The 24,749-nt window shown below is 40.5% G+C and overlaps 1 protein-coding gene across 2 annotated transcripts in view; it reads left to right on the top strand.

Annotated features, from left to right (window-relative positions):
* The window catches only part of NTRK2 (neurotrophic receptor tyrosine kinase 2), a 184,191-nt gene extending 164,917 nt beyond the window's left edge, over positions 1-19,274 (top strand). For both annotated transcript variants that reach the window (XM_088535244.1, XM_088535247.1), the window contains 2 exons: positions 17,961-18,119; positions 18,555-19,274. In XM_088535244.1, the coding sequence (XP_088391370.1) occupies positions 17,961-18,119; positions 18,555-18,740 (345 nt within the window). In that variant the 3' untranslated portion in view covers positions 18,741-19,274. The remainder of the gene's footprint in view (positions 1-17,960; positions 18,120-18,554) is intronic.
* Positions 19,275-24,749: the final 5,475 nt, after the last annotated feature.

Here is a 24,749-nt window from a genome sequence, read left to right as displayed (position 1 = left end):
GCGCACACGGAGGCTCGGTTTCCATGGCAGCCAGGCTCCTCGTCTGGGAGCCAGCAGTTCGGAAGGAGACGGGAGGGCAAGCGAGCGAGAGTCATTAACCGTGCCAATTAGCATGCAAGGCTGGGCTGCTGGCACGGGGAGCGCTGGCGGCGGCGCTGGGGCGTCCCGGCCGCGCGGCAGGCGGGGTGCCGCCGTCCGCATCGCTCCGCAGATGCCTGGAACTGAGCGACTGCTGCCCCTTAGCAGGGCTGCTTGTGGAGGGCGTACGTGCCTGTGCCCTCCTTCTGCCCCGCAGATGTGCTCCCTTGTGCAGGGCGCACCTGCCAAACCCCACACCATGGGAAATTGGGAAAATCCTGATTTCTCCCTGAGCAGGAACAGGGGGCAACAAAATAATGAAGATTCTGATGTGATTGCATTTGATCACAGGTTAGATATTATGGTAGTGCTCACCTGGAGGGGGAGAGGAAATTAGTTCAGATTAAGAGATGGCATTTACTCTGGAGCCAATTAGCTTATAGCAAATGGCAGGACGTGACTTTTAGGAAAAACGCAGCCTGCAGAGCGGGTGCATTTTCATGGGAACAGCAGACAGGGCTGTGCCAGATTCCCATTCAGTGCTCCCCTCTCCTGCAGAGCAGGCAGTTGCTGTGGAGAACAGTATTTATTTATTTTTTTTCTCAGCTTAGTCTGGTCTTTTTTTTTTTTTTTTTCCCCAGGTTTCTCTGCTGTGTTTTGTCCTGTGCTGCTTACGTTATAAATGCCTTATGTCTTTGGTAAACAAAGGGATTAATGCTGTAGTGATATACCTGTGCTTACACAGTTATTCTTTGAAGGAAAGCATTCCAGGTATCTTAATATGACTGTTTCAGATTTTGGATTTTTTTTGTCTGGGGGTTTGGAATGCATCCAAAAAAGTGCTGGTAATTTCCTTCATCATTTCACTTTCAGTGGATAGAATATGCTGACAGAAATTTCAGAGGGACCCCCCAGTTAAGTAATCATTTGATTGTTGCTTATTTTAATTTAGTTTGTCAGATAATCTGTCCTCTTCTCAATACACCTTTGTTCCCTGTAGTGTGAGTTTCAGCACTTTGTCTGGGATCCAGTTGTTTTAAGACATCACTTATTGATCTTGTGTGAAGCACTGTTTGTTTTTTACCTGTGAGTACTTTAAAATAAGTCTTGCCTCAGCACAGATTTTGATGATGTGGCTTGTACATAGAACAGTTTTGGGCAGGGAAATTCTTCCAGGAATTCTTGTGGGAAAAGAAAATGGAAATAATGCAAAAAAAAAAAAAAAAAAAAGGTGTTGCAAAGAAGTTGCTGCTCATAGCCCTAGCATCCTCTCTGCATGCCACACTGCCCGGGGCCCACAACACACCTGAGCATGGTGCTCAGGTGTGCTGGCATGGTGCTCAGGCAGCAGGTGCTGCCTGAACCCAAGGAGGTGCTGCTCTCTGCAGCAACCTGCCCTACAGAAGAATTATGCTCCCATCCATCCCCAGGGTCTCAAATGGGTGACACTGCAGAGATATTTCATCCCTGTAGGTCTTTCCTTCCCTTTAGGAATAATAAAGAAATTTCCAATTTCAAAAAGAAAAAAAAAAGTTATGAAAATATAACCTAAATTCAGTATTCTGTTATCTAAGAAAATTTAGTTTTAATTTTCCATTTCAAAATTAAGTCTTATAGTAGCATCTGGCTGTTTTGTTTTGCTGAAAAGCTTTTCAACATATCTTCTTCAAAACTGTTCCAAATGTTTCATTTTGTGAAAATGTCCAATACATTGGCCTGATACAGGGTCAAAGGCATTTCAAAACATCACAAAAAATTCTCAGAAAAAGCAGTATCTTTCTGCCCGTTACAGTTTTGTTGAATAAATTAATAAGAAGACTTATTAAGGGAAGAACTTTGCAGTCTTCAAGGTGCATTTTATGCGGCCTTGTTGATTCTTAACTTTATTTATCCCATCCTCATACTCTGGTTTGAGACTTTTGTATCACAATATATTAACATGATAGCCAAAAGATCTCATATTGTGATTCTTCTATCAATTAGTCCTTAAATAAAATACCCCTATCTCTACCTTTAAGTTAGATAACACTAATTTTGTATATTTTGTATTGCCAACACGAAACAAAACGATCTAGAATCCAGTTGCACATGGGTTGCTTCCACATACTATTTCATGCTATAAAAATATTCTCCATTTCTTTAGTAGTGAATTCTGCTATCGGCATCCCAACTATGCTTGTAGATGTAACTGTATCTTTCCTCTAAGTTACTGCAACTGCTCTGCAAACAAAACCTTTTTCTTCTCATAATTAACATTTTTTTTTAGTATTGACATTTATATCAAATATGATATATTAAATAGCTTTAATAAACAATCTGGATGCTTTTCATGATAAGAAGATGTCTTTGTGACTTCAGGTTGTTAGCATTAACTATCCTGAAGGCACATTTGTGGCAGATACCTTGTAGCGAGGAGCAGCCATCCTAATGCAGGTAAGCAGCAGTGCTTAGTGCTTCTTCCCTTGCCCTCTGATTGAGAGCACTGTGTATGACTGCCACAGTGTGGCCTTGGCCTGGCCCAACAAAGATGAATTTCACCCGTAGTGCAGACATCTCTTGACAGAATTTAAGCCTTAGACATTAATTATAGAAGATGTTAATAGATGTTGACCCTGCCAGTTGTGTATTTCAGATTAAGCTGAGAATAAAGACATGAATTATAAATAAAGGATTATTGGCCCGGTGTTAAACACTGCAAAGGCAATGCCTGCTGCAAATGCAGAATGACCAAAAGCTATAAATCTCTTCCAAAGCAAAACACAAATGCAGGCAGTATTTTGGATGGCACAGGCATCAGTATAGGCTGTGGCAATGATTTCCAGCCACATGGTGTGGTGGCACATATAGTCCTTGGAGCCCTAGGGATTTTTGGCAAGCCTGTGTGCTTTCCCCAGGTCTCTGCCTGAGTTTCCCCTCATATGTGACCTATGCGGGAAAGCCCAGAAGCTCGCTCAGAGAGGCACAGCTCCCTGGCTCAGGGGAGAGCCCTGTTTGTGCTGCTGATAGCTGAAAAGCACAATCCCACCGGGGCCATCCAAAGTCTGTGAGATTCCACAGAAGCCAGTCCAAGGTGACCTTGTTCCCTGCAGGTAGGGCCCACAGGGACCTGCAGGATGGTGGAGAGCTGTGCATCTCTCTGTGATGTCTTAGAAAGGGAGCTGAATCTGCCTCCGTTCCTTTTTTCCCCCCGCCTGCCTCCTTCTCTCTCCCCAGAGAAAAACAGATTAGTAAGGACACTGCAGTTTTTGTGTCCTCCATTTGGAGAGGTGAAGCACTGTTTATGCTTAGTCAGAATATTGCATTCCTTTGAGCACTATTCATTCTGAGTATTGCGTTCCTTCCAATGAAGCAGAAAGGGCTTCTTGTAGCTTGGTAGTTTCTTAAGCGCATGTTGCCTTACGTGGGATTTTATTATGTTAGGGGGTGCCATGGGTGGACTAGTGAAGTTGAGTGAATAGGAAAATTGGAAAGAGTAAACATGAATTTAAAGGCATATCCACGAGTGGGGCTAAAAGGAACCTTTCCCAGCCCTCAACCCATCCGTAGGGGGACAAAGCACGGTACATAAGAGTTTGATGGAACATGGTGCTCTTGCTTGATGGGATACAGTGCCCACTGGTGGTTTCATGAGTGCTTCACACCCTTTGCAACAGGGAGAAGACTGCTTGACCCTCCACTCCCACATGCCCTGCCGTACGACTGTGATCGTTTTTCTTTCTTTCTCCAACCCTCTGTTCTCTCTCCATCTCCAAATCCTCTTTACTTGTATTTATCTTGATTCCTTTCCCCCATTCCCTGTGGCTAGGCTGTTGAGCTGTTAGTTACTCCAGTGGATATTTCTTCATTAAGTGGTCTAACTGAGTGTTAACAGGCTCTTATGTGAGTAAGTGCTCATCAGGGGGACTAATCCATTATGAGGTTTGTTCAACAGAGTAAGGTCTTCCTCTGCCTCCAGGGCCAGGTCACAGCTCTGGGACCATGACTTGCTCATGTGGTTATTGCATCAGGATGGTCACAAGAGGTCTGTGGCTTCTGGGAAGCTGTCTGACTTTAAAGGTTAAGAAGTCAGAATGATTTTCACTCAGAAATGTCAGAGTTTATTCCCATTGGATAGATGCGTGGTATGTATTGGATTGTATAAGGTACTAATAGCCATTCCTTCAAAACAGGCAAAAAAGTACATGAAGCATTATTTTAGGGTTTCAAATGGTTAACTCCAATTTCACTGTTTCTCTAGCTCAGCAGTACTGTCTGAGAGCTGGAGTTCTCTCTCACTTGCTAACAAATATTTAATGCTGACCATAGCAGTAAGATCTCATAAATGGTTAATTACCTCTACCAAAATCCGACAGTGCATTTACTCTTACGCTATAAAATATAATCCTATATAAACAGAAGTAAGCAACATGTCAATACTAAGTGGAATATATTTTGACAGAATCTTCATGATCTTGTATTAATTCCATTTCCTTCCTACCTAGTTCATGCTATTCATCAACAGAGCTCCCAGTCTCTTAAACAAATAATAATTCATAACTATGCATTTCCAAAGAATTGAAAAGAAATGAAAATAAGTCAAATTTTCAGTGTATTAAGTTGGAGGACATTTATTCAAAATGTCAGTATTTGCATGCAATTGTCATGTTAGCAAGGCACTTTCCTTTGTCAGTGTCAGCTGCTCTGTGATTAGGCTACATGTGGGATCCAAAAGATTTGGATTACACTTGTTTCAGACTTCCTGGAGAGCAGAAACATCCCTGCATAATGGGTCTTGCACAGTGCTGTCCGTTTCCAAACTCAAAATCATTATGGTAGGAGGAAGATCCTTTCAAGAGAAAATGTGGTGGTGCATCTACTTTTCGTTAACAAAAGCTGGAATTAGAGTCTCTTAGCTAGCTCAGTGACTGATCTGTCTTGAAGAGTAACCTTTATCTGACAGGGAGGAAAGAAAAATGAAATTAGTTTGTGGTATAAGTATAGCATCAGGGCTAATGGGAACCCCAAAACACACCAACATCCTGTAGGCCATGGAAGAACAGAAAGTAAAAGTATTCTGATAGATTCAGATAGATATAGGGAAGTTTTCAACCAAAGTAACCCTAGAGGCCAAATTCACGGTTAGACCAGGGTGACAGCCTAACATACAGGAAGAATAATAGATTTGCCTGGCAAGAAAACAAAGAAAACTATACACTGAGACCTGAAGCAGAGAACACTTTAATAAGAACGTCACTGAATGTATTTGATAATAGTCTATGTGGGTCAGCATAAACATATCTGAACAGTCACCATCTGAAACTAGGATGCCTTTAGAAAGGAAATGCAGGCTTTATGGAACAATATTTTAAAGAGTTTTCTCTAAGTAAATAGTCAAGTTAAAATTCAGCCTGTATGGTGAGTGCTATCCTGAATTTTTGCAATTAACTAGAAAGAGATGATGTTATTACATTAATATGTACTGAAAGGGTATGTAGAAGCCTCACGCATCAATAGGACTTCTTGATCCTAGGCACTGAATGAGCATAGGTCAAAAACCTAATAGTACCTAAATTAAATATGATTTTTTTTGTGTGTGTCCTATTTTTGAAGAGGTTGATTTGGGAGACCTAACATAAATTATTCCTAACTATCCAAAATACGGGAGTTGTAGATTATCTTAGAAAACCCCGTAATGTTTGGGGTTATGTTGGGTGAATGTTTTAGACATTCAACACTTCTTAACAAAAACATAGATCGATAGATAGATAGATCTTGGAGACTGGAGTGCTCTGTTTTAAGATTTGTGTTGATGGTTCTATAGTTGACATATAACTTAAACAAAAGAGATCTAAAACAATAAATAGTTTTCCTAGATATTTTATATAAATTGTAACAATATCATCATTTCTGCCTTGGAGCCTGTATTTAAATGTGGGAAGTCTAACCTTTGAGCTTCCAGTTTTATTGCAGATCCTACTTTTCCTTGGGTAATTTCCAAGTCAAGGACTAAAATTAAATTTATGCTCTTATTTTGAATTAATTATAGCCATTGCAGCACTGCAGCGAGAAAAGGAGATAATCCTTAATAGGATTCTTATTCATCTACAGATCATTGTAAGTGTGCATGAAGAAGGAACCAGCTCAGTGCTGCACTGCTGTGGTAAGAGGTAGCTTCATATTAGGAGGGGGTTTTCCAGAGTTCTAAATCCTTGTATGTTGTCTGTGATCTTACTCTGTTCCTGGGATTTCCTGGTAATAAACAAGTTCAAAGGGCTTTTTCTCAGGGAGGCAAACCACTACTTGATGACATGCATCAGGGAATGGATGTACACAAGGAAATTTTAGGGGTCGATACTTTCTGCAAATGCTTGTGCCACAGGATTATCTTGTCTCATTTTAGAAGTGGGAAGCTGCTTTGACATTACAGACAGAATTTACTGCTCAGTGTTTTTGAACAAATTCAGTCATGTAAATTCAGAGCCATTGTAAATACAAGCCCAGTCTTATACTGGACCAACGTTTCCCCAAAGGAAAATTAAGATGTTGAGGAAAAATATATATTGCAAAGGACTAAAAAAATAAATAAAATAATAAAAAAACAGCAAGACCAAAACCCAAATCCATGGAGCCAAACCCTCTGTTGGTGTATATTCTTGCTTTATACCAGTGCAGAATTTTAGCCAAGAGGTATAAAATATTTTCATCATTCTTTGCGCCACACTTTGACTCTTGCATCCAAGAGTAGTATTTTAAGCACAGCTTTAGGAATAATTCAACATATGAATTTGATAAGAACAATGTAGATCTTTTTAAACTCCATAGGAATGAAGCGCAGGCAATAATTTCTTTTTTCTATAATAGCAGTTATCAGTATCTCTAATGATGATCATATTGCATGTTTTTAATGCCTCATGTCACAACAAAAACCTATTTCAACTCATAGAATGATGTCATGGTGCAAACAAGGAGTCAAAAACTAGAACTAATGGAAGGAAAACATTTGAGATTTTTTTTTCTATTCTATTTTAGGGTAAATTTTCTCAAGCATTTTTTCAATCTATGTAGAGAAATTACAGCCCTGAGAAAGTGAGGAGCAGAAAACACCTGTAAGAGTAGTGATGTGATTTTCATCACACATCAATATGTGGTCATTTTTCTCCCTTGGTTTTCTCCCTTTGGCAAGTAGAGATAGATCAGCCCATGGAAGAGTGAAATAATGCTTTTCTGAAATAGTCATTTTACTGGTCTTCCTTGGCATTCATATAGCCTTGCTGTTCTTTCTTGATTCTTCCCACTGGTGAGAGTGCATCTCTGAACTCATGCAGTCAATGGTTGACAGATGTTTATTTGGTCTCACCTGACTCAGTGGCGTACAGGTAGCCTGTGAACCAGTCAAATAGGACATAAGATGGCTGACTTCACTATTTCCCTTTTGCCCTAACTGCTCAAAACAGCCATTTTTTTTCCCCAGTTATTTTATGTGAAAACTCAGCAGATTTGCCCATCTTCCAAAAATTTGTGGAACTAAAGACACCATTCTGTCATTTCTTTTGCCTCACATTCTTTGTAGCAGTTTGCTAATACTGGTATTTATAAGTCATATGACAAATTTTCACCCAGGGAAGGGGGAAGAGGCTATCTAATAAAATTCCCTTTACTCTTATTTGAAAGCAAAAAGTATTCTAAAGGAACAGAGCTTCTCATTCCTATGCCCTTCATCTCAGGGCATTGAAGACCTGATTAGTACCTTACTGAACTCTATTATAATTTTGTGGATTTCCACTCAGTTTTCCTGCATTTCCTCTAAAATGGAACTTTTCTATCGATCAGAGGTGTGAACCATGTCATATTTTTCAGAACCTTTATCTGATCTTACCTCAAGTACACCTCATCTTGCTTTTTTGGAAGAGTACGTTCTCTGCAATTCTATAGCTATAGAATTCTATGTACATTATCCTAATACAGTGTATTAGCTATCCCATATTTGTGGCAGACCCTATATGCTTTTGTGCTGCATAAAGCACAACATTAGATATAGCTTCTATAGTTTCTATATTCTTCCAGCTTAGCATTTAAATCAGATATTTTAGTTGCAAGTGGTGTCCCTGTTTCATTCCACGCTTTTGTCAGAATTGTTTCTTGCCCTTCATGAGTACTGCTGAGTTCCACAAGCTCACAGAGCAGAGTGCCTCCTTTTGTTTGTATTAACTTCCTATTTACTAATTTCACTTGATGTCTTTTTTTTTTCTTTGCATTATGTGAAATTGTGCATAAGTACTCTTTGTTGGTATTCCCCATATCAGTTATCATTCACAGAAACTGATGAGAAAAATTTATCTCCAGTGACACAGTGTTGACGCATGATATTGAGCTGATGATGTACAACTGAAGAAAGAAATTACAGTCTAATAAATGTTGTTCTAGACATCATTTCACTTTTCTGAGAAGACAAGGTTGTGATATCAGGGTTGTGATATCAGGGGTGTGATACGGTGCTGAGTGCAGTGGGAGAGCTTTGGCCAGTGATGTCCCCCAAGGGTCAGTACTGGGCCCGCTGCTGTTCAACTTGTTCATCGATGACTTGGACAAGGGCACAGAAGTTTGCAGATGATACTCAACTGGGTGGAGTGGCCAACAGTCTAGAGGACTGTGCTGCCATTCAAAGGGACCTGGACAAGTTGGAGAGCTGGGCAGAGAGGAACCTCATGATGTTCAACAAGGACAAGTGCAGGCTCCTGCTCCTGGGGAGGAATAACCCGAAGCACCAGTACAGATTAGGGACTGACCTGCTAGAAAGCCGCTCCACAGAGAGGGATTTGTGAGTCCTGGTTGACAACAAGTTAACTATGGGGCAGCAGTATGCCCTTATGACCAAGAAGGCCAATGGGATTCTGGTCTGCGTCAGGATGAGTGTTGCCAGCAGGTCGAGGGAGGTGATCCTGCCCCTCTCCTCAGCGCTGGTGAGGCAGCACCTGGAGTATTGGGTGCAGTCCTGGGATCCCCAGCACAAGAGGGACGTGGATCTTGTAGAGAGGGTCCAGAGTAGAGCAACAAATATGATTAAGGGACTGGAACATCTATCATATGAGGAAAGACTTAAGTAAGCTGGGCCTGTTTAGCTTGGAGTAGAGAAGACTGGGAGGGAATCTTATCAATATGCATAAAATACCTGAGGGAGAATGTAAAGAGGATGGGCCCAACCTCTTCTCGGTGTTGACTAGCGACAGAACAAGGGTTAATGGCTACAAATTAAAACACAGGAAGTTTAATCTCCATGTGAGAAAGAACTTCTCTACTGTGAGTATGACAGAGTCCTGGAACAGGCTGCCCACAGAGGCTGTGGAATCTCCTTCTCTGGAGATCTTCCAAACCCACCTGGATGCAGCGCTGTGCCACGTGCTCAGTGTGTCCCTACTTGAGCAAAGGGGTTGGACTAGATAATCTCCAGAGGTCCCTTCCAACCTCACCATTCTGTGATTTTATGAAGACAAATTAGAACGTTAGAATTAATAAAAAACTTAAGACACAAGTCTCTGTTGAATAAAGATGAGCTAAACTGGGTTAAAATGAAAATGAAAGGTCATATCTTTTGCCATTGGCAAATATCCAGTTTATATCATAATTTAGTAACCTCATATGCTAGAATGGTATTGCTTGTTACCCAGACTGAGACTGTGAAAATAAGATAGTGTTTTCTGCAATTGAACAGGATAGGATTGATGATATTTTTAGAGAAGAATTTGTCTTTGCCTGAAAGACCATTTGCATGGAAGAAATGAAAATAATAATTATTGATACATATTTTTTGTACTGAGAGAAAAAATTTGCCAGCATTTTCTGAGGAAGAAAGAGCATATGTTCACCAAGAGAAGGAGACACTTTCAGTTTTAGCAATAAAACATGATAGTCTTTGCAGGGAATGTTTCTCTGTAATTATATAAACCTGAGTTAAGGGAATAAGTCACAAGACCAAAAGATAAACAGTGAATCTCTGTAATCTCCCAAATGCACAGGATGTATTATTAGAGGTAGATGAATAAAGGAATCAAAAGATATAGCTTAGTCCCAGTTTAATAAGCTAGTATCCAGCTACATCAAAAGACTGAATATATACTTGTCACATGAAAGTTAATTGAAGCATATGCTGAACTGCTTGAAATGCAAAAGAACTGGCCTTGGGCAGAGCTGCTGGTCCACCAGGCTCTGTAGAGATAATGCTGTCAAGCCAGACAAAGCACTGGGCAGGACTGGGGCTGAAACTCATAACTTATTCAGTTTCATTCGGCTCACCAAGTAAACTTTTACCAAGATTACTTTAATTCTGTTGGCAAAAAGAGCATTACTAGTCTTTAGAGAGTATATGAAGCACTATGCCGTGTTATTACAATGCTGTACTGAGAGAATCATGGGAACTCGGGAATTGTGAACATAAATGAAGACATCTCTTTTCCAAGATTGTGCAGCTGGTAGCTGTACTTTTTTACTGCATGAAGTCAGAGGAAACAACTGCTTAAAGGTGGGGATCAGAAACACTAGATTATCTAATATGATGTCTGCAAGAGCTATTCATTGGATTTGCTGGCTTCTCTAGGAGTGCATAGGGAAAGTGCAGAACATTTTGATGTTTCAGCACGTACAGTCCCTTTGGAGGATGCTGCTGGGGACGTTCCTTATCTCATGAAGATGTGATAAAGGCACCTCAACAGCAGCAAGTGGGGCATAAACTTCCCTCTGGGGCTGCGGTAGCAGTTTTCCACCTATGGTCACCAGTATTAAATGGGAAGAGAGATTGCTCCATCTGTTTTCGTCAGACCCTACAGCACCCTACTGCCTGGCTGCTGGGCCCCCAAGCCCTTTGAACCCAAGCTCCTCAGATCTTGCCTCCGTTGTGGCTGTGCTGGAGTCCTCCCAGCCATCCCTTTATTCCTGCTGCACATGGACAAGGGTTAAGTCTCAAGTGAATTATTTGGGGCTGTGTTAGCAACATTTTTTCTTGTGCCTTTGCTAGGTCTTTCTTTGTGTCTTACCTGTGGAGCTCCACATAGAGCCTGTTTTTTTCCATGCCTCTTCTTTAGGTCAGTTTCCCTGGGATCTCCCTCATAGCGTCTTCCCAACTAAAGCATGGCATTAAAGCATGGCAGACTAATGGGTAGAGAAACATTTCTGGAATATACTGGACTATTTTGTGAGACAACAGGGCTTTGTTTTCTCATGGTGGTTGGACTGGAAAGGTTGTAACTATGACAAAAGCAGAGTGTTGACAGATAAATTTTTGAGTGATGTTGGGAAATAGCAGGTTGATGACAGTCAGTTGAGAGCATTTGTCTGAGGCGACACAAGGTTGGGTTGACATTGAATGGATGGATGGATGGGCGCAAACCCATGCCTGCAAAAAACTCTGTCAATGGAATTCTGTACTGCAGGCCTGGTTTACTTCTTAGTATAGAAAATACTGTAGTGGACAAGCTCCATCATTTTGTCACTGTCCACAAATCATGATAAGGGTCATCTGAAACTAGAAATTGAACAAACTTTAGCAAACTCTTTAACAAAGAATTAGACCCTCCTCCCGCTTCAAAGCTAAGGCATATGTGCACCATGATCCTTTAAACTTGATGTTCTCAAATAGACAAAGGGAATGTTCAAGGTCTGATTACCTGCCACCTTTCAAAAGTGCTAAATTCATTTGAAAGATGAGTGCTGAAAGTGGTGACAAGTGGAATGACATTGCATTGTCGAAAATGTAACAACATTTCATATGTGGAATAGAGTGGCAGTTTCCCTTTCAAACTGGAGAGCAGCATCATGAGTCAGAGATTCAACATAGCAGTCTCCTCCCTGTGGATAGCGTGCACATTGCAAGAGCTAATTTGCCAGGCCTTCTGCTGTAGATTCTAGCCCAATATTGCTAGTAAACAATATAAAGCAGGGCTAGAGAGTGCTTGCTTGCATAAACTGACGTTTGGAAGTACCTAAGTCACTGCAGAGATCTACAGAAGTGCAATTCCAAATAAAAATGAACCATCATAAAGAAACTGCCCTCAAGTAAGCACCAGAAAAAATATACCACCATTTGTATCCATAAAATTGTCTTTTTTGCAGCCCTGCTACTGCTGCAATACAGCTTTTAAAGTAATGTCTTATTAAATTAAATGTATAATACTCTTGAACCTGTCATAACTTTAGCTAGATTTAATATTAAGGATGTTGTTTAGCTGCAGTAGTAGTCTGCTAAGCTCTTGAACATTTTGAAAAATATATGTATCAAGCAACACTTCAATTACAGTGTAATGTACAAGGGAATTCATTCTACAGGATGTCCATAATATCTGAAAGTATAGTACTTATTTGTATTTCTTCACAAAATATGAGAAGAAGGTTTCTCCTGAAGCACCGAGCACTTTTCCAGTTTGATCCATATACTCATGTTTCCTTTATTGACTCTTCTTGGGGATTTCCCCTTAACTTTGCTATGAGCTTAGCAACATTAGCAAAAATGCACTCTACAACTCTACCTCAGTTCAGTGGGGCACAGCTGTGAGTCCTTGGACTCATCACTGCCATAAGGACAAAAGGAGCCTCACAGCTGGCTGGCAATTTGTCACAGGCATCCCGAGAACCTGCAATGTCAAGTCATAGGCCTCAATTCAAGAAAGCACTGAAGCACAAAGCACTGATGCTTTGTTTTAAGGTTGTATCTAGCACTGCCCTAAGTGCATTTCAGGGCTGAGTAATTGTTGACTCCATGACCATTGACCACTAATAGAGAAAGAAATATGCACTTAGGGAAAGTGCCTTTAACCAGACCTTGGCCTGTGTTTTTGATATAGCTGAACTGAGATGAGAGTTGAAGTTGCTATCAAACCCGATAGGATGGAAGATGTTCAGCCTACCACAGGTAATACCAAATGTTTCTCCTACATCTCCTTTGCAATACAGTCTGGCAAGGAGAAGACCCTTTATAATCATAGCTGACGCCTTGTAGTTTGCCAAGAGCCTAAATATTATTTTCCTAAGTAATCTAAGGCATTAAAAGTAGCTTGTCCAAGATGATAGAGAAGAGCAGTGATAGAGCTGGATAGATGTCATGACTTCTCAGTCCCAGCTTGATGGTCTGCCTGCTAAAGTCTTCTGTCTCCAAGAATAAGAAAGGATGCCATATCTGGCTGTGTGTGGTTGTGCAGCCTCATGAAGAATGCCAAATGCCAAAGGTGTATGCTTATCTGTATATCAAGTTCTTCGTAAGTGTCAGTACTGATGAGTCAGTCTTGCTATGACTGCAGAGACAGACAACTAGGTCTGTTCATTGCAACATCTATCATTTGGCAGTCATTTGTCATGATTGCTCCAGGAGTATTTATTTAACCAAATGACACTGAAAACTCAGGACACAGCCCTACCACAACTACATTGTGCTGCTGTAGCAAGGAACTAGGGGAAAGGAAGATTTGGATTTTTTTTAATTGCTTTTTTAAAATCTGCCAATGTAGGATGTAGCAAATAAGAAAAAATAGAGACTTTTTTTTTGTTTATAGCTTTCATTAATTTTTAAGGAATGACTCAAAGAAATTGTTGAAAACAACCAATTGTGGAGGCTATATGATGAAGAGATCTAAGAGCCATTTTAATATTTGATGAGCCCAAAAGTCTGTCATCACTAATCACCTTTTAATGGCACTTGCCCTTTGGCTGGGTGTATGTGGTTCCATGTTTCTAAGGGACTAACTTTTTTGACTTTCTAATGAAGTACCACTTGAGCAGGGAGTAACAGTGGTGATAAGGAGTCATTTGGTTGCCATGTTCAGTTTAGCTTATGGTAAAATGGCAAATCAAAGCATATTGATATGTTACTTTAAACTCTCTGTTCCTTCTGATGGACTTCTCAGTCAAAGACCGTTAAAAAATCTGCTGAATGGAGCCTTATAGCACTTCTGCCTGTTGGACAGGTAAATGGAAGCATGGAGATGAATGCACCTAATTGAGCAAAACACTTAAAAAGTGTGCATCCATCCTCTTGTCGACTTGAGTGCTCATGTGTATGTTTTTAAGTTCGACTGAAAGCAGCAGGAGTTGGGTCTCTTTTTGAATGGTGCTTAGGCCTCTGTGCTGCAACCTATATTGAGTCAGAAACAAATCCACAGTGTAGCCAGGACTTAAACTTTGGAGTCCTGCTTTTCAATCAGCACATTGGACAAAAATATCGTTCACTCACTTGCAAAGCATCTCAGGTAGGGCTGGGAGGAGATATGCCTAGTAATAGACCACATCCATGAAAGTTTTAATATCTTTTTCAATTTTGATGGGATCAGTAGTGAACGTTTATTTGTGTCAGTCTATGGAACAGAGTTAAATGCTAATAGCAACAGCTGTATTTTTGGTAGGTTATACTAATACTGAGTTACTGACAAGTAGCTAGAAATGCAGTTTCTGAGTGATTTAGAAATACTGTGAATCCTGACTGAACTTCTATTGAGCTTTCCTTCCATTTGCTGTTTCAACATTAGAATCACAGATTCATAGAATCATAGAATGCTTAACGTTGGAAGGGACCTCTAGAGGTCATCTAGTCCAGCCCCTCTACACAGGCAGGGTCACCTAGAGCACGTGGCACAGGACTGTAACCAAGCGGGTTTTGAAGATCTCCAGAGAAGGAGATTCCACAACCTCTCTGGGCAGCCTGTTCCTGTGCTCTGTCACCCTCACTGTCAAGAAATTTTTCCTTAAGTTCCTACCTCCTCACAATGGGTCACCTCATAATGGGCCTCTTGTGAGCTCACAAAGGGCTGCCTCACTATGGGCTACCTCACAGTGGGCCTCTCGTGACTTCTCAATGGGCCGCCTCACAATGCGCCTGTCATGATCTCACAGTGGGCCGCCTCACAGTTGGCCGCCTAGCAATGTGCCTCTTGTGACCTCACAATGAGCTGCCTCACAATGGATCGCCTCAAAATGGATCGCCCCACAATGGGCCTCTCATGACCTCGCAATGGGATATCACACAATGGTCCGCCTCACAATGGGCCTCTCATGACCTCACAATGTGGCTCTTGTGACCTCACAATGGGCTGCCTCACCATGCGTCGCCTCACAATGGGCCGCCTCACAATGGGCCTCTCATGACCTCACAATGGGCCTCTCATCACCCCTCAATGGGCCGCCTCACAACGGGCCTCTCATGACCTCACAATGGGCCTCTCATGACCTCACAATGGGTCGCGTCACAATGGGCCGCCTCACAATGGGCCTCTGGCGACCTCACAATGGGCCTCTTGTGACCTCACAATGAGCCGCCTCACAATGGGTATGTCATGACCTCATAATGGGCCTCCTAACAATGGGCCTCCTAACAATGGGCCTCTCGTCACCTCACAATGTGCCACCTCACAATGTGCCTCTCGTGACCTCACAATAGGCCGCCTCACAATAGGCCACCTCACAATGGGCGTCTTGTGACCTCACAATGGATCACCTCACAATGGGCCTCTCATGATCTCACAGTGTGCCTCTCATGACCTCACAATGGGCTGCCTCTCCATGGGTCGCCTCACAAAGGGCCACCTCACAGTGGGCCTCTCGTGACCTCACAATAAGCCACCTCACAATGGGCCTCTTGTGACCTCACAATGCGCCGCCTCACAATGGGCTGCTTCGCAATGGACCTCTCGTGACCTCTCAGTGGGCCTCTCATTACCTCACAATGAGCCGCCTCACAATGGGCCTCTCCTGACGTCACAATGTGCCTCTCGTGACCTCACAATGAGCCACCTCACAATGGGCCTCTCATGACCTCACAATGGGTCACCTCACAATGGGCCGCCTCACAATGGGCCTCTCCTTGCCTCACAGTGGGCCACCTCACAATGGGCTGCTTCACAATTGGCCTCTTGTGACCTCACAATGGGCCGCCTCACAGTGGGCTGCCTCACAATGGGACTCTCATGACCTCACAATGGGCTGCCTCACAATGGGCTGCCTCACAAGGGGCCTCTCGTCGTCTCACAATGGGTTGCCTCACAATGGGCTGCCTCACAAGGGGCCTCTCGTCATCTCACAATGGGTCGCCTCACAATGTGCCGCCTCACAATGTGCCACTTCACAATGGGCCGCCTCACAGTGGGCCTCTCATGACCTCACAATGGGCCACCTCACAATGGGCTGCTTCACAATTGGCCTCTTGTGACCTCACAATGGGCCGCCTCACAATCGGCTGCCTCACAATGGGCCTCTCGTGACCTCACAATGGGCTACCTCATAATGGGCCGCCTCACAATGGGCCTCTCGTGACCTCACAATGGGCCTCTCACGGCCTCACAGTGGTCCGCCACAAAATGGGCCCCTCATCACCTCACAATCGGCTGCCTCACAATGCTGCTCTTGTGACCTTACAATGGGCCTCTTGTGATCTCACGATGGGCTGCCTCACAATGGGTGTCTCATGACCTCACAATGGGCCTTTCGTGACCTCACAATGGGCTGCCTCAGCATAGGTCGCCTCACAATGGGCCACCTCACAATGGGGCTCTCGTGAACTCACAATAGGACGTCACACAGTGGGCCGCCTCACTATGCTCCTCTCGTGACCTCACAATGGGCCGCTTCGCAATGAGCCTCTCGTGCCCTCACAATGGGCCTCTCCTCACAACAGGACTTTCATGACCTCACAATGGGCTACCTCACAATGGGCTGCCTCACAATGGGCCTCTTGTGACCTCACAATGCGCCTCCTCACAACGGACCTCTCATGACCTCACAATGGGCTGCCTCACGATGGTCCGTCTCACAATGGGCCTCTTGTGACCTCACAATAGGCATTTTCCAATAGGAAAATAAGAATTAATCAAAAGTAATAATCCAGATGTATTCAGACAATACATTTTCAGACAGGAAAATGAGAATTAATCAAAAGTTAGATGTCCTTGGAAAAGCTTTTTTTTTTTTTCTTGCTCAGGTATTCACAGCTGCCTTGATGCAAAAGTACCTAGAATATCTATATATCTGTGTCACAGCAGCTCAGGTGGTTATGCTGTTTTAGAAGTCTTTGATTTATTCATTTATTGATCCAATCACAATGTGACATACTGGGAAAAACGAATCATTTAAGAAATGGGAATAAAAGTAAGAGATTGTTTTTTTAATTAAGGTTAAGTAGCTCAGTTTTTTTAAATGTAGTATTTTGAAGAAAATTAGTAGATTAGAGACCTTCACAATGTCGTTCTTTCAGGAAAAGATTCCTAGAGAATTCAGATTGTGTTCATTTGGCACAGTTGTCTACATCTTAAAAGTTATTTTTTATCAAGTGATTATATCTTTGTGAAGTTATGTAGGGCTGGGTAGTTAAAGTGGAACAAAATAATTTCAGGCATTCATTACATTTGCAAAGGCAATAACATTGGTTTAATTCATTCAAAGTAAGATATTAAATCTTAGGTTCAGATCCTATTTGTCATACTGTCGAAGCACTGTGTCTTCATGGATCTCAGTTGAAATGACAGAATTTCTAGGAGAATCGTCATTGAAGATTTCATTACCTGCATCTTTCACAGTTTCCTTGCTTTTAAAAGAGAGTGTAAAACTGGCCTAACTTAAAATAGATTAACAGGTTTGGTTAATCAATAATTTCAGTGTTTATTCATTTCCTTGGTTAGGGAGTGCCAAATATATGTTAGAAATTTGGTTCTTCAGAAACAGTTCCTTAGGAGATTCTGTTGAGAAATCTGTCATGTTAATAATTGCTGCTCTGGAAGAGAGAAGTTCAGATCATAGCTTACTGCTTCTTACGAAATTAGATGAACGGCAAAAAGGAAATGTTTAGCATTCTCTGGTTTAGCCTCTTGCTGCCATCATGACTCTGCTCATGAGAGTCTAAAGCAATTACTTCTGACTCTTTCCTTTGTCTTTCTCAGGTTGGGGGCCACACCATGCTGCCCATTCGTTGGATGCCTCCAGAGAGTATCATGTACAGGAAGTTTACCACAGAAAGTGACGTCTGGAGCCTGGGGGTTGTTTTATGGGAAATCTTTACCTATGGCAAACAGCCATGGTATCAGCTCTCAAACAACGAGGTGTGTATAAGGAAGGATGGCACTTTATATGATGATGTGGCTTCTCCATGAAAGGGATAGAAATATATTTAGTCAAAGCAGTAACTCTGATTGTAAGTATTTATGGCATTGTCTTGAACACTATGGTTGAAGTTCATCTTTTTCACTCTTTTCTCCCTTAAGGTAGAAGGATAGGAGTTAATTTAAGTACAATTGGACCAAGTTGGGATGTAGCTTCTTCCTTTGGCAATGGAAAGGATCTTACCTGACTTTGGGCGATTTCTGTTACACATCAAGACATGTCATTGTTGTAGAGTGGCTGTTCTAAACCAGTCTTCAATAAATTGAAAGATTCTGGAGATTTTCTGAGACTGCCATGAGAAGCTAACTCTTTTATAGGTGAGTCTCATGTAGTTTGCACAATCACACTGATCCTTTCTTTGTGATTTTTCATAGGTGATTGAGTGCATCACTCAGGGCCGAGTCCTGCAGCGACCTCGCACATGCCCCAAGGAAGTGTATGACTTGATGCTGGGCTGTTGGCAACGAGAGCCTCACATGAGGCTCAACATCAAAGAAATCCATTCCCTTCTCCAGAACTTGGCCAAGGCATCTCCAGTCTACCTGGATATTTTAGGCTAACGCCTCCTAGCATTTCTTCTTATGGGCTGCGTGAATGAATGTGTTCAACTGCCGCTGAACTCCATTAAAATGTGTTCTTAACTTTGACAGTATTAATGACAAAGTTGTGGAGAAGCTTTCAAAGGGCAAGCAATGTGCACTTCTCCATCTGTAGACACAGTACTGACATTTAAGACATTATTGAGACATATCTCTTTTCTCTCTCTCTGTCTTTCAGTTTCTATCATTTTTTCTCTCTTCTCTCTTTCTAATCAATTTGGCTTCTGCATTATTGTAACTCTGCATAGACAAAGGCCTTAAAAACCTGATCTGTTATATCAGCAGACTCTCCAGTTTGCCCACCACAACTAACAATGCCTTGTTGTATTCATGCCTTTGATGTGGATGAAAAAAAGGGAAAAATATATTTGACTCGAACTTTGTGATTTCTGCTGTACAGATACTGGGAGTTTCTATGGATTCACCTCAATTTTTTTGCTTCAGCATGTGGGTGGACAAGAAGCCTACTGTTGTCTACATGAAGCTTATTTCTTGTGGGGATAACGCCAAATGGCGAAAAAACAGCATTGTGAGATGCACTGTCTGGAGAAACTATGGGATCAGATGGCATCCAACTCCACTAAAAAAAAAAAAACACTGAAATGATTTGATGGAAGCAAGAGGGAGTTTAGCACTTTCCTGGAGAGATTGTTCAAGTTGATGCTTGGCCAGCACTTTTCATTAACAGATACAAGTCTATGGTAAAAGGGAAAAAGATGCTGCCTGCAGCGCACACAATTATGGTACATCATGATAAACTAAACACATGCCCATATTGTCATGCCATTGGTATAGAAATGTTTTCCAGCTCATCTTTGGTAATAAAGACTGAAGCTACAGATGTACAGTATTAATTTCAGGATCAAGTGTTGAAGTAATGGTTTTGATAAAAGATAGGGCAAGCTATTGATTCTGGGGCTGGCGTATCTTATACTGTGCTTGGCCAGCAGCATATTCCTTACTTCCTCAAATCTTTTTATCTTTTCTTTTTTTTTCTTTTTTTTCCAACCATGCAGCCGAAACCATGCATGGTCTTCATCGACTAATGCCCTTTGTGCAGAAACTGTCATTCATCTTGTAGTACACCCTATTATGCATAGCAAACTCATAATGGTATAACTTATATTTCATTAAATGGAGCTAATGGAGGACATTAGCTATGTTAAAATGCCTTTACAATGTTACAGATACAACAGGCTGATACTACATGAGTAATGTAAAGCACAGAGATTGCTGGTTATGTTTGAGCCATGGCAGAGAATAGTGAGATCCCTGGAGAAAACAAATGTGACTCTGAGGTTATGGCTTGCTAGTCAGAGGGCACACACCAGAGCTCAGCACTACATTCCTGTCAGTACTAGTGCTGTCATTCTGAGCATCCACTCTTTCTTAAATTATTAATTTTTGTTTGGATGGGCATTGTACGTGTACAGCATTTGCATGGCCACTGTGTTTTTGACAACTGCATGGGCATATCTGTTATTTTTCAAACTGGAAGTTGAAGATTTCTGATTTAGAGTTAGGATTATTTTTAATATGAATTCTTACAAAAAAAAAAAACCCTACCCTACCTATTCCTCAAGACTTTTGCCTCCCTCTGTGAGGGGGCATTACTGCAAAAAAAAGTTATGTTTCTTTTCTTTTTCTCGTTTGTTTCTTCTTAACAATATGAGCCAGATCAAAATAGTCCTCCATCTATGTTAGGGGTATTTTATTTAATAAATTAAGCATTTTATTTTTGTAAGTGTTCCCATGACATTTTTAGTATATGATTTGCTTGCATATATTATGTATTGAGGCACTTTAGTTTTTTTCTTCAGAAATTTTTAGAACTAGTAGTAAAGATTTTTCGAACATTTTTGGAAGAAAAGTTTACTGGACAGTAATGGAGTTTTACCCTTCTTAATGTCATTGAAAAGGCAGCATTACAAATAAACATGACAGTGTAACTATGAAGCCATACTCAGTATTTCTTTAATAAACTAAGTGTTATTTCTTATCTTCTGCTGAACTGGAAACACTCAAAAAGCCAGAGGAAGATTCCTACAAAATGGGCCTTAAGATTTTATATAGACTGTCTTGGAAGTTCACACTGAAAGTTGGATAATGATGAGCATCCAGTGAAACCCATCTGCTTGAGAATCTGAATTTTGCTTTTTGAAGGATTTTGAAGTTCATTTTCAATAAAACAGAAGGGGGAGAAGGAAGATGCCAGAGACTGCTGAGGCTGTATGATGGGAAAGGATTGCAGGTGTTGGTAGGGGAAGCTTCTGCCTGATACATTCTCTCTTAGTTTCTTAGGAGCTTTAGAAAAAAAAAGCATCTGAGATGCTCTTCTGTGGGAAAGCAGGCTCTAGCCTGAAAGCAACCAGGTGGGTTTTGCAAACACTGAAAGAATGTATACCAAAAAAAAAAAACACAAACCAACAAAACCCTGAATTTGTACTTAGAGACATCTTCTTTTCGATTCACTAGTGAGACTCTTAGAGTTATTTCAGAAAATAAATAGCGTTGCAATGCATTGTGCAATAACATAGCAGTATGTTAAACTTCTAAAGGACCAAATGTTCTTCAGAGCCACTGGTATGAATAACCTTGACCTATATCATAAATGTTCTTGATAGTGCTTACAATGTATAATCAAAATAGACAAGCTGTTAACTATAGCTATACATGTTTTGCGTTTATTCATGAAAAGGTGGGTAAGTTTAGCAAAATGAGTAAAGAAGAAGAAATGTGTTCAAATCACAGTATGGGGTGGGTATATGTGCACATTCATCATGCTTGCACTGTTAGCTAAATCATGTACACTGAGTAAATATGACAATCAGGTTCATTTAAAAAGTCTTTATGGGCTACGCTATAAACTGATCATATATATAATATATATTATATATGTGTGTTTACATATGGCATATATATATACACACACATAGCATATACATGTATGCGTATGTCTGTTGTATTTTATTTATATATGTGCAGACATGCATGCACATTATGGGCTGTGTGTATATGTATAAATTTGCATACACCTATGTGATTACAAATGATAATTAGAATAGAGTGCTGTTAATAAATTGATAAAAGTCTGCTAAGTAACCAAAACCATTTTTTTCTTTTGATGTTTCTTTTCCTATGTTTTTAAGACTCGACTCTTTAACTGGTGTGCAGCAGAGGAAGTGCTAGAATGCCAGAGATACAATGACAAGCACTTTTTTCTTCCCCTAAGTGATTGCATAAAAACATTTTTACCATTCCCATATCACTTGTTGATTTCTCACAAGGAAATGAACAGATTAGCATCTGAGCTCCAAAAGCAGAGTTGGATTTACCATCATTTTGGGGTTTGTGCTATTGTTTTATTGTCCTGGAATAACAGTGCAGCTCCATTAGCTTTTTATATTCATCTGCAGTAACAAAATAATTCCAAGAATGAGCTGGACTATTCAGACTGCAACACAACTTGTAGGACACTGGTGAGAACGCTAAAATTCAGCGGTAATAATAGCAGCATTCGCCACACTTTGTCCTTCATCCTCCATAGATCTGCAGAACTCAGTATTGTGAACAGATATTTGTACAGTAACAGCCACCCATGATGCATGATGGAGTGTACCCTTTTTAAAAGGACTTACTTTGATTTGTAAATCAATATATCTATATATTGTATATGGTTTGATAAATATATTTTTCCTTTTTCCCCTTTTACTCCTTCTTTTCTCTTCTTTCTCTTTCTTTCTTGCTCTCTTTCTCCCTTTCTTCCTCTCTTCCTCTCTCTCTTTCTCCCTTTCTCTTTCTCTCTTTCTTCCTTTCTCTCTTTCTCCCTTTCTCTCTTTCTTTCTTCCTCTCTCTCTTTCTCCCTTTCTCTCTTTCTCTCTCTTTTCCTCTTTCCCTCTCTCTTACCCCCTCTCTCTGTTTTTTTTCTTTATTTAATTTCTCCTTCCGTCCCTCCTTTTGTTTCTAGTTTTCTCATTTCTTATTCTCCATCCCTTTATCCCACCTTTTTTTAAGATAGATTATTTTTGTTGTGGTTGATGTAAGCTTTTAAAAAACTCTCTTAAAAAGGAGATAAATAACCCAGTAAAATGGTCAGGTCGCTGGATGACTAAGGTACAGCGCACATGTTGGCATATGTGGTCTCTGGGTTGTTGCAGCCTGTAAATGAATTTCAAATACTGCTATAAAATGTGAGAGAGGGAAGTGGGGAGGGGCTGGGGAAGAGATGGGGGTTTCTAATCAAAGATGAAGGTTTTGATAGCACACGAAGTTGTATATTCTTGTTGTCAGGGCTGGGATGAAACACTGCTGCTTTGAATCAAGAGGTCCTTGAAGAGCCTTAGTTAAAATACCTTTGTTTTAGGGGGGGCTTTGGGTTTATTTTGTTACATTCATCATAAATATGAAGCAAAAAAAAAGTCTACATGTTGCAGGGAAAACACTGTGAATTTCACAACAGCAACCAAGTGACTATTTTGCCATCTTTTAAGTATACGTCTCAGGAGAAGAAATGGGAAATGATGGGTGTATTATTTTACCGTCTATGCATTCTAGACCAGGTCTATGGGGTTTTTTTGTTTGCTTGTAGAAGGTTCTGCATGACGACCAGCTGGTGTTTTATAAACACTAACTACTTTGGGCAAGGATAGTAGAAGCTGCTTGTAGTGAGGCTGATATTGACAGGAAAATGTAAGAAAACAGAGATCAAGTCAAATCTTTCTAGAGGCCTATATCTTGCAGCTTATATGTATCTTTCTGTATCTTAAAGAAAAGCAGCTAAGAATGTTTTATATACAAGTAATTTAATTCAACATTGATGTTTAATTATATCACCAGTAGAGAGAGAACCAATTAATTACAAAATATTTGTCCCAGCCCTGCTTTCCGCCTATCCTTTATGTATGTATATATTTCTAGATATCTCTCTTTGTCATCTAATAATAGAGAGAGGGAGATGTCTACATATAAATATAAATCTCTATATTGTCACCAAACTGTGACCTGGTGTTTAGAGCTATCTTTCTCCTTTCATTTTTTTTTCTGTTATTTATTTATTTACCTATCTATTTATTTATTTATTTTTAAATGTGATGTCTCTGTGCAAATATTTAGTGGTTCTTGTTTTGCAGTTTGTTATAGCAGTCATTGCTTTAAAACTTTCATTGCATCTTGGCTGATTTCAAAGTGATGCCTAGATATCAGTGTTAAAAGTTTTGTTTGTGAATCATGTGACCAGCTTCTCTCAACATGACATGGAAAGTCTCTTGTATTACAGTGTATTTAATAAAAATGATGTCTTACAATAAACAATGTCATCCAAAAGAAAGATACAATGATTACTTTAAAAGATAAGTTTTTTTTCGTGAAGTGTTGTGTGCTGTTTTCCTTGGTTTGAATGCCTTTGTTTAGCTCCATTCCTTTTGGAATGACTGAAATTAAGGGAGAGTTTAGTATGCTTAAGAACATGGTATATTTCATTCTAAAACCTTGAGTAAAAGCCAGATCACTGAACTAGGTGAGGAAAGAAGAGTCCCAAAGCAATAAGAAAATTAAATATCCCATCTGTACGTAGTCTGTTAGGGTCTTTTTTATTCTTTGTTTTCCAAAATGAAGATCCTGTTTGTATGCTTACTCATTTGAGGAGCAATATACATATTTATCTTCTAGCACAAACAATCCTTCAAGAAATATGTTAATGCTGTCTGCAAATATCTTTCTGGATTTTGTTTTTGTTGTTTTTCGTTCAAAATGTGACTCTGAAACCACGATGCCATTAATAATGTAGTAGTGTGTGGAGCTGTTCTTTCTAACTCCCAATCTAGAATTAATATATGGTGAGCAAATTCAGCATTAACTCCACGTGCTTGAGGAACATCACTTTCAACAGTCAGAGCATAGAGTGCCTGGACATGCAACATAGCTTCAGCAACTTGAATAAAGATCCCTTCATGAGCTCTTGATTTAAACCAA

This window comes from Tinamus guttatus, unplaced genomic scaffold (genome assembly GCF_059628265.1).
Source record: "Tinamus guttatus ecotype Peru unplaced genomic scaffold, ASM5962826v1 Tinamus_guttatus_pri_ptg000620l, whole genome shotgun sequence".
Taxonomy (NCBI): domain Eukaryota; kingdom Metazoa; phylum Chordata; class Aves; order Tinamiformes; family Tinamidae; genus Tinamus; species Tinamus guttatus.
Note: the sequence above shows the minus strand (reverse complement) of the source record. Positions and strands in the feature narration are given on the sequence as shown.